This window comes from Ictalurus furcatus, chromosome 3 (genome assembly GCF_023375685.1).
Source record: "Ictalurus furcatus strain D&B chromosome 3, Billie_1.0, whole genome shotgun sequence".
Lineage (NCBI taxonomy): Eukaryota > Metazoa > Chordata > Actinopteri > Siluriformes > Ictaluridae > Ictalurus > Ictalurus furcatus.
This window is the reverse complement of record NC_071257.1, coordinates 2888477-2899427: the sequence shown is the minus strand read 5'-3', so window position 1 is coordinate 2899427 and position 10951 is coordinate 2888477. Positions and strand designations below refer to the sequence as shown.

Sequence of the window (10951 nt, the reverse complement as noted above, 5' to 3'; positions counted from 1 at the left end):
AATGCTTAGTAATACGAGAAAAAAAGCAACCTAAATACACAGAGGAATGAAGGATGAGGCGAAGCATTAAGATTTGATTTGGACAGCCTGTCCCGATCAGGTTCAGGAATAATGCTTTGTGTTTGAGGATTGAAAGGCAAACTAACTGGATTCTTAGCCTAAAAGGATCTCGCACCCTAAAGGCTTCTCTGGTTTCTCTCAGCGGGAACTCGTAAGGTTCTGGGTTAAAACCTGCAACAGAGGGTTTCCCTTTTCATACAGTTCTAATTAGGACTGGAGAAAGTTCAGGACTTTTTGAGGAAGCCTGTTCCGTTTCGTTACAGCTGTAACCTGCGAGAGAACTCCATAATCACTGATTTGTGAAACTGTTGCAGGTCTGTTTATAAATGAACTTTTTCCTCCTAAGCTGCTCTTAATTGAGTGTCTGGGGAAATGTATTGATAATGTTCATCCAGAAGCACGTTCTATAATTGAAAGAATTTCTCCACTTCCTGTATCTTTAATTTACTTCACACATACTCGTACACCTCTCTCACGCTCTCTCTCTCTTTCTCGCTCGCTTGCTCTCGCATTAAACTGCAATGCAATTATTGCAGCACGCCGTGTTTAAGCTCCAAGGCTGAATCCGTCTTTCAGAGAGTGTGTTTAACCGGCGAGAAGAAATAATTAAACCTTTCGACTCTCGGCTCTGTTTGCTCAGCAGAGGAGGCTATTAGATGAGTTCACGTTGAATCTCTGTCATTTAAAAGCACTTTGAACGACTTGCGTATCAGTCTTTAGAATAACCGTGAGCTCTTCAGCGACGTCCAAGGTTTATTTTGTAATGAAATTCCTCATGGATTTTTATTTATTTATTTATTTTTAGTTGAAACTTCTTTCGTTAATGTGTTCTTTACCGGTGTACTACATTACCCACAATACTTCGACTACTCGCTGATAATGACGCCAGTGAGATCATCTCGCTTCACCTTTGCGTAAAGAGAGCGATGCAGCAGCGCTTTAGTCCTTTAGTCTGTCCCACGCTATTACCTAGATGAACCGAGTCTTTGCCGTAACTCGGGAATGTTGAAGGACTGGATTCTTCCTGCCTGGCATTTACTAAATGACCTGAGTGAAAGTGAGAGACAGATTTCTCTCTTCTTCACAAGAAGATTTCAAGATTATTTCTTTACAGCTGGGGCTTGGGTGGAATCGCCCTCCTGGACACCTGGCTCCGTCAGTTCCTCTGGGGCTGATTGACCTGCACATGTCTTTTGTCCTCTGTCTTTCTTTGGGGTTTCCTGGAAATGACTCATGCAGAATGATTTCGGTTCAGGTCGAGTGGACGGAAGACTTCTGCGCGTCTCCAGGGATGAATATTTTTGAAGCGCCATTTGATCTGTAGTCATGATGTGAATATGAATAACTCTGGTGCAAGAAATTTTAGCTGCGCGTAGACCTCAGGAGCGTTTCTTCTGGCAGCTTGCATATTTTGCGGAAGAGGAATCTCTCGGTTCAAAAGAGTGACGTTGCGGCCATGACGTCATTTTTTTTCCAAAATTTCCGGGTGCGTTTAAAGCAAGCAAATGATTCAGCAACATTTATAAAGTGGTGATCAACTAATTTAATATGCTTATCAAATGCTTATTGGAGAAATGCATGATCTTAGTGTTTATTACCTTTTTTTTATTATTATTATCCTTTGCAACAATAAAGATAGCTACAAAGTCAGAGGCAGCAAATATCACAATCATATCGTCATCGTTGAGTATATAATCTCAGAAATGTCGGCACGTATTTGATTGAAAAAGGAAACTAAATAAGTCGTATGATGTTAACGTTTATACGAACGGATATGGAGATATAGATCCCGAAGAAGCCACACTCGCTAAGTCGACCAGCTCACCATGATTTCATCTTCATCTGACGAGCTTTTATGTTCTAAGTCAGAAATGATATTAATAAAGAAATGTATTGTTTGCCATGTCTGCTGATGTCACTAACTGTTCAGTGAAATTGTTGATTAGAACTGGAATTTTACAGACAAGTGGAGTGATACAAACGGTGAAACGTCCCATGTTCGGTTATATTAAATAGAAGCACTGTCAAACCGCTGTTCGTCCAATCAGGTTAGTGGACCAGAACTAACTGTTGTAGAATGATCACATTAAAATGCATCTAGTTTACATATACGCTGGTGTGATACTACAGGGTGTCTCAACAGTCTCCATACATAGGTGACTACACAACATTAAAACCACTGACCGGTGAAGTGAATACACTCCTTCATGGCAATGGTATTCCCTAATAGCGGTGGCTTCTTTCAGCGGGATAACGCGCCCTGCAACACTGCACAAATTGTTCAGGAATGATTTGAGGAACATAATAAAGCGTTCAAAGTGTTGACTTTGCATCCAAAGGCCCCAGATCTTAATCCGATCGAGCATCCGTGGGATGTGCTGGACAAACAAGTCCGATCCACAGAGGCCCCACTTGGCAACTTACAGGATTTAAAGGATCTGCTGTTAACATCTTGGTGCCAGATACCACAGCACACTTTCAGAGGTCTTGTGGAGTCCATGCCTCGACGGCTCAGAGCCCGAACACGCGACATTAGTTTTAACGTTATCGTGTATGATCGGTTGTGGCTTTGTTAGCGCATGTTCATGGGCGTCCACTTCTTCTCGGGTCGGGTCGGTCCACGACACTTCCAGTCTTTTTGGATTTGTTAACAATTTTGACAAAAGTGTCGTGTGTGACGTGCTTGCCATGTTTCCTGTCAAAGTCCATCGCACACCATGCGACAGCTTCCCGATCCGGCCACGAGAACGATTTCAATATGTTCTGTTGTCAGATATAGAATATAAACTAAAGCATGAAACGTTCTGGAAGATATTTAGCTTGAAAGCGTTGAAGTCCTCTAATGTATGGAGACTTTTGGGACACCCTATATTCCGGACTCATTAACATACTAAGCACCGCCCACATCCCCTTGCGTCATTACGTCGCCTGGCTGATTTGCATATTGAGCCCTGCCCTGTGTGGTGAGCATGTTAGTCTATCCAGGCTGGATTCGCTTCAAAAAAGGGGAGGAAAATAATCCAGACGGGGCAGAGAGAAGAAGAAGAAGAAGTAGAAGTAGAAGAAGAAGAAGTTTTCCCCCTGTCTGGAACACCGAAGAGAAGGGTTGAGGAGAAGGAGACGGAGGAGTGCGGGATCAGTCCTCCCGATCAGGACCACACGTTATGGACGCTTTAAAATCGGCGGGCCGGGCGATAATCCGGAGTCCCAGCATCGCCAAGCAGTCCTGGGGTTCAGGAAGACATAAAAGTGAGTTTACATCCGGAAACAAACGTGATATGAATGTATCCTGATGTATAACGAGGTGCGGGAGGGTTTCTGTGTAGCTCAGGGGTAAGTGTGTGAAAGTTTATTCTCTTTTCCGGTCCACTGTTTCCACGTCTACTGTATACTTCTGTTGAGTGTATGAGGATTAAACAACAACAAACAAACAAACAAACAAACAAACCGTGCTTGCTCCAAGTTAACTCTGTATAATTATTATTATTATTATTATTATTATTATTATTATTATTATATGACTTGTATTATTCAAAATGGGGTTGATTTGAATTCTCCAAATCCCAACAACAGCACTTTTCATGAGCATGAATTAGTTTGTAATGATAATGAAAAACAAACCGGTTGAGTTAGGATTGTTGCTAGATCACACAGTGTCACGAGCGGTTTTTACTTCTTTATTAAGAGAAACAGAGTGGTGTGTCGGTGTTATTTACTGCCTCTGGTCTATAAACACGGTTTATTCTGTACTGATAAATAACTTTTCTTCAGCAGTCGATTCCGCTTCAGTTACAGTTATTTCAGTTGCCATGACGTTCTCCAGCTTCCTGTGAGTCTTTGAGAGGATTCTTCACTAATCAGATCAGATGTTAGTTCTGGGAATGAAGTCTCTGTGAGACTGTTCCCTGAATCCCACGCACTTCCTGTCAGGTTGTGTTTTTATGCTTGTTTTGTTTTTCCTTTATCTCGCCACGTCACCGAAGACTCCGAAAAGTCTGTCTTAGAAATGTGTACACAGCTGCTGGAGTGAAATCGTTCAATTGCATGGGTGGGTGTGTGTGTGTGTGTGTGTCTGGGTGTGTCGTGTTGCGGTGCCAAGTGGTTTTCAGGGGAAATATAACTAACACGCGCTTGAAAAGAAGTCGATAGAAGTCGCCGTGTGACGTCACGGGTGCTGATTTGCATATTCATTGACTCGAGTGGCTTATTTGCATATCGATACCATGTGACATGAAGAAGATTTGAAGATGATTATTTTTTTTTTCTGTTTGTTTTTAATCCGAATCGAAAAACGATAGCTGAGGAGTAGAGATGGCACGATGCTACTTTTTTCCGTTCCGATACTGAAACCTTACTATACTACTAAGCTTTGAAGTCTCTCGTGAAGTGCATCGAAATGCACAGCGTTTACAGACGTCAGGGCGGGACATATGGAGTGGCTCCTCCTCCTTTTTAAAGAGCCATTAATGGTTTTTTTGCTTACCTCCCAGCCGTACTTGAACGTTAGTACCGTGGGCCGATTACGATGCATGGGATTCGGCAAGGTGATTTTCATCATGTTGGGGGGACACTTCAGATTCTGGGGAGCATTTGATCGGACGGGAAATCTGATGAGAAGCTGAAGTGCGGAATGATGTCGTCAAAATTGTACCGTAAACTTTTACTGTAAACTTACAAAATTGTACCGTACTGTACGTGCACCACCTGATTTTTCTAACCGTGCGTACTTTGTCGCACATGCGCATTTAATTCTTATGCACTATTTAGTTCTTCCAGAAGGTGGCGATAGTGACCCAGGGCCGTTGATTCTCAAGGTTGTTGAAGAATAAATGGAAGAGACGGAAACGAGTGCAAGTTAGAAAGTACCCACATTTGTAGAATTCTAGCTTTAAAGAGTGTAAGGATTTGTATATGGCTGCTAATCGTGGCGAGAGATTGCCCAAGCATCGTGGTGTTGTGATTCTTCTTCGTTGTCGTACTGACTCTTGTAGACCAGGAGGGGTAGTGCAAGTTGTCGTAATGCGTATGTGTCGACTCCCTATTTACACGTACGTGTCATACGGAGTATACTTTGAAAGGCTACGCGTACGAATGTGCACATACGCTAGTGTACGCGTAAAAAAACAAAGTATACCCGAGGCTTAAGTCAGGCTTTGCACATTCATGGTGACTCGAGTGAATCTCCTTTCTCGACTTGCGTAACCAGCAACTGTGAAAGAAACCCCCAGAAATGCGGCTTGTCACGTTAACGAGTAACCAGAAAGTTCAAAGTCCTCGGTCCTGAAGACTGTCTCACGTCTGAAAACTGTTCAGCTTTACTTCCGATTGTTAATACTCGGTGACACTGGCGACTCCTTCCAAAAATGTCAAATACGCGTCTCCTCACTGTGCTACTTACTGTAGCTCCATTATAGACCCGATAACGTATTGTAACAAGCGCATTAATATAAAACTGTGATTTGCCTTGCAGCCAGAATTACTGTCGGAGCCGCTGTTATAGAAAAGTAATCGACACCAACCAATCAGATTTGAGAATTCGCCAGCAATGTAGCATAACTCCTGCATTCTACCTCGGACCGATTGCCGGTCAACACTGCTAATCACTGGAAGAGTTAATTAGCTTGGCTGCACTGCTTACCCACTGGGGAATTTTGTAATCCGTGGATGACGGACACAACATGTCAGTGTTGCTAGGCAATGTGCTTAGTCCTTCATTGCAGGACACTGATGTTACTGAAGGGAGAGGTGTGAAAGCGTATGTTTGTCTCAATATGCTATGTTTTGATAATCCTCGTGTCTCTAATTGAACTCGCAGTCGTGAGGACGGACGTAGAGATGTGTAATTGATGGGTCAATACGGCCGTGGTATGGTGGCTGGCTTGGAAAACATTGCCGTCCCATAGGATTCAGCTCACAGCTTTGATCTTTAGTGTGCGTGTGTGTGTGTGTTCACACTCCGAACAGAGATGCATTGCTTTAGTCACGCTGCAGCAGGCTTTCACAGAAAAACCCCCCACCGCACCAGGAGCTTAGCAGCCCGCCGTCTCTTTTGTTTGACTTTGTAAAGGGAAACACGACGGTTCTTCCGTCTGAGCAGCCTGTTGCCAGTGCGTGTGCCACTTTTGGGACCTATCCGATGTTTTTGTTTTCTTTATTTAGCTGCAGCTTTTCATGCCCACTAAAGCACGAGGCTTGTACAAGCCACATTGAGTCTCAGAACAGATCGTGGAACGTAACGCAGTCAGCGGAAATGATGGGAACTTCCCCTGTGTATTAAGGCCTCAGAATACGACGTCTGTGTGGACTGTCGCAGACATGGAAATGCTCCGGGACTGCGGGCGGCGCTATTAAAATACCACGACTACAGGAAGAAGATCGCAGCTCCTCTGTGTCATTCATCTTCGGATGAATTGACTTGGGGACTCGTCGTTTGTAACGACCAATCACAGGCTTACATGTTCGTCTATGGTGTTCGCCCAGTTTTTTGTGGAAGTACTATGCCTATCGAGGTCTATAGTCACTGTCTGTCCAGATGCATACGTTATTAATACAACACATCATTCCACTGTTATAGCTACTTATTAAATACGCAACCGATAAGGACCTGAGTGTTTTTCAGGCCTTATTATTTCCCATCGTTAGAGTTTTTAAAACACCATTTGCATTGAGTTACTTCTAGACTTTGTAAAAGAATACAGTGATGATGAGCTTTTTTTATGGATTGCTTAGTGGTGTGACCAACGGAAGTCATTATTTTTCTTTTTAATATATTTCTTTAACAGTATTCTTTGGACTGCGTGCAGAAATCGCGTTCTCGACGCATCCAGCACTTCCATGCTTTTTGGACGTGTTTCGACTTGTCCGCTATTTTAGAGCATAGCTGAGGTTTTCGACGGGAGCGATACCCTTTCATCCGTCATCGGTGTCAGTTTCCGATCACTGCGCTGCCGTGAACTGGATATTTTTGCTTTTCAAATCAGCAGTGACCCTGAGGTGCCTAAATATTCCTGTACCTTGATACACCGCATACGCCATCGTTGCAGTGTTATTCACTGCACTGTAGTTGCTGCATTTCATGTGAACCGTTTCCTGTACATGAAGCGACGTGTGCTTGTTTGTTGTTGTCTGTGGTGCTTCAGTTGTCGGCAACTTTGCAGCAGCCCATAGCACTGTGGCATGAGTCAGTCTGGTATAACAGGAAATATTCGACCACAGCAGTTTCGCAAATTTAAGAATACTCTTCTTCACATGTAAGATGAAGAAATCTGACCCAGAAATCTAACTTGTTTCATGAATGTTACACAGCAGTAAATGTAATTAGAAATGGATTAAAAAGTCTTTAATTGAATCAATATGAAATTTGTTAGTGTTTGCAAAGTGCCGTGATGTAATCGGAATAAAACACTTCACCTCACGACATGCTGTCATAGGAAAATAATGCACTCCTATTCATTTTATTTTTAAGAGTGATGTACGTATTTAGCAGGGTATTAAATCTGTCATGTCTGTCATTTTGAAAATAAAAATGACTTCCTGCTTAAGTGGCTCATTGAGAAGCTGCGTGTATATATATATTGAATTTTTTTAGAACTCAGTTTCACTGATGAACATCAGCGTTATCTCGATTCGTCATTTGAGACGAATATCGTTGCTTTCATAAACCAGTGTTGGGGAAGGGGGGGTCTCTCCCCTGCATTTTTTCTCTATCCGCTTTTGGTTGCCAAGATTCCGGTTCCAGTGGCTGCCAGATTCCTGGTTTCTACACCGTACAGGAGCCACAGGTCATTAGCAGGAATGTGAAACCCACTGTAGCATCACCATTTTGACAGCTCGGCACTTCTAGGCTTTTCAACAGCAGCCTAAATTGCTATGGTACAGTTCCTTTCCCCTTATTATCATTTTTTTTCTTTTTTTGTTTAGGCCATGGCCTTCAACTTGCTTGAGCTATGGAGATATATTTACCAGCACCAGACTTCACTAACCCAATACAGTATATTCATAACCTACGTACTGTAGTGCGGTATGTTAATCAATAGCGTTGGCATAACCGGCATTTCTACGAAGCGTTATTTCGCTCGCGTTATAATTGGCGGAGGAACAAGTCAATCATTTACAGGAAGAGCAGTAGAGGTATCCGTGGAGCTGTCATTTGGATGAAAAAAATACTAATAATTTTTACACGAAGACTTGTCAGAAGCAGTGGTTTCCAGTAAGACGGCTTGATCTAGAGTTGCCACGTTGCAATAACGATGCGAGACGCTTCAGTTAGGGATCTACCTAATTTCAGTAAATGTAAATACCTGACCGTCTTAACGCATAGAGATTCTGCTTGGAGACGGGAAAAATAATTAAATAAATAAAAAACCCGCTTAATTATCGTGCCGTGATCAAATTGAATTTTTCTCCTGCAATTAAACTTCCCAGCTGTTACATCTGTTCGCGCTTGACGAGTGTTACGTTGAGAAATAACGAACAGAAATATTAGGCGTTCCTGAATGTCCGATGAATCTATTTTTAGCCCGCAGCCCTTCTGTAGCAGTGTGAGCTCTGACGGCGGTTCAGATTTTTTGTGAAAGATTTATCCGTCACGGTTTAGAAGTCTAGTGAAAACCTTGGCTAAATTCCGTAACAGACTGTGTCATAACGTGTTCTTCGTGTCAGATTACACGCTGGAGATCCTCTAAGGATTGTGTGATGGATTGTGAGCTTGAGGTAGTAAGGATATGTCTTTCTGTCCATTAGCACATTTCGTCATTGCTGTTCTCGTATTCGTAGCCGTCCTGTGAGTTTTGTGTCACCCTGCTGGTGGCCTTTAGACGATCGTTATAGCAGCTCGGACACTCTCGGACGCTCCCTTTGTAGTCTTTGTCGCCAAATGACGATGGTCACAATGGTGTTAAATCTGCTGTTGGTGGAAATGTCAACTCGCGACCAAAGAATTGTTTTACTTTTGTGTGTGTGTCTGTGATGACATAATACGGCTTCAGTCATACAGCGTAAAGAATCTGATGCGCTCTGCTTTCAAATATTCCCAGCTATTGCTCATATGCTGGTGCCTCAAACGGTTCCGCTGGTATTTGACCACGTACACCCCTCTATCTGCATTTGCAGCTTGCTTATTTGCATAGTGCAAAGGCCAGCGGTGAGCAGTGCATTGTACAGCTTTCATTTCCAGGCAGCCATATTGCTCAGACGCATTGTGCTGCCAAAGTGGAATTTGGGGAAATTGGATCATTCAGGCTACTCATTTCATCCCGCTGACTCAAATAATCACGCATGCAAATTACGGTCTTCCTTCTTCCATTGTGGAAGCGTGCGACAGCCACGTCCTCGGTGGAAATGATACCACATCCAAACTCCAGCGAGAATTCGTTTATTGGGGGATTTGTTCAATCTTTTGTCATGCTAATCAAAAATGATGAGCGCTTGATTGCCATCACCCTGTTTTTTTTTTTTTTTTTTTTTTTTAAGATCTACCTTTTAGTTAAATTCATGTTGTAAATGGATGGATATACTTGCAGATGGAAGTGATTTTAAGAGCTTTCCAAAGTTTTGGGACTTTGTGTCTTGACTGATACTCACTTGTGTATCGCTCTGATACATTTTAAGATTAAGACAATTGGAGACGTCTGGATAGAAGGCGCCAGTTTTCGCCCTGGAATCCTTTGACACAAAGGATCTAGTGCTAGAAATATGATTGTGGCACAGCAAACTTGCTAGTCTCATTGGAAGTCGTTTCGTTGCCATTACACCGACACAAGCCAATCAAAAACAAGACGCACCCTTCATAGCACTTTTACAGACCTTTTGATTTCCCTCATAAACATTTAAATAAACCATAACAATAAATACTCCAAACTTCAAACCATGACTTTCTTTAAGCTTTCCTTTTTGTACCGGCGCTAAAAACAATCCCGTTCTCACTACGCTTTACTTGCACTTTTCCTTCCAGTTGCTGCGTTTGCCGAGCTTGATGTTGTTATGACTTCCAGATTTTCTGCGGTGATGGAACCACAGTATTGTTAGTAACTAAACCCCTTAAAAACACGAACAGTATTGTTTTGTATTGTTTTTAGGGGTTTGATTTCACTCAGAAAAGAGCGAAATCTGTACTCCAACCATAAATCAATGGTTTGTTGAAATAATTGCTGTACCATACACTGAGCAGACACGCATTGAGAATATGTCAAAGCATGAATTTCTGTTGTGTTCCGTATAGACGATGAATGAGAGAGGTTTAAAAATCGCTAAGGCGAGGGGCGTGATTCACCAGAGGTTGTTTACGACATTCCCACATCTGCTTATGAAACTGTTTGGCTTTCAGTTGTTCGGGTGGACGCCAGTCCTGTTGCCAAACATTAGGCCTGATCCTAGCACTAATCCCGTGTTTGTTTCTATGTTTTTTTTTTTTTTTTCTGAGTTGATATCTTTCATCGAACAAATTGGTTAAATTTTTCCTACATTACACACAATGCCATTTGACCACCTGCTGATCGTGGTGCCACTGGGAATTCATCTTACCTGTAGCCTGTCTTACCTCCTTATCTACACACTCAACAGACCAGCTTCCAAAGCTTCAACCCTCATGTCAACGCCTCCTGGTGCTCATCATCTCATCGATTGAGAACTAATCGAGTCTCTGCCATCACCCAGCGCGACTGCGGTGCATTCTGAAATGTCTGACGTTTGCACCTCCACTACACCTACGCTGGATTTCTCGTTAATATGCCGTCGAACATCGCTGGAAATTGGTGAGTCTGGAAAGAAGCGCTTGCTTCTCCTATATGTTTAAGATCGCTGAGATGTTCCCCTGTGACATCAGCCGTCAGCGCAGCACAAAATCCCCATTCCTGTTAATCATACGGGAATGATAAAAATACAAAACCAACCA

The 10951-nt window shown here is 42.7% G+C and overlaps 1 protein-coding gene across 1 annotated transcript in view; it reads left to right on the top strand.

Annotated features, from left to right (window-relative positions):
• Positions 1-3009: 3009 nt before the first annotated feature.
• The window catches only part of ldlrap1b (low density lipoprotein receptor adaptor protein 1b), a 35861-nt gene continuing 27919 nt past the window's right edge, over positions 3010-10951 (top strand). Inside the window, exon 1 of the mRNA XM_053620375.1 lies at positions 3010-3309. Coding sequence (XP_053476350.1) covers positions 3225-3309 — 85 coding nt within the window. The 5' untranslated portion in view covers positions 3010-3224. The remainder of the gene's footprint in view (positions 3310-10951) is intronic.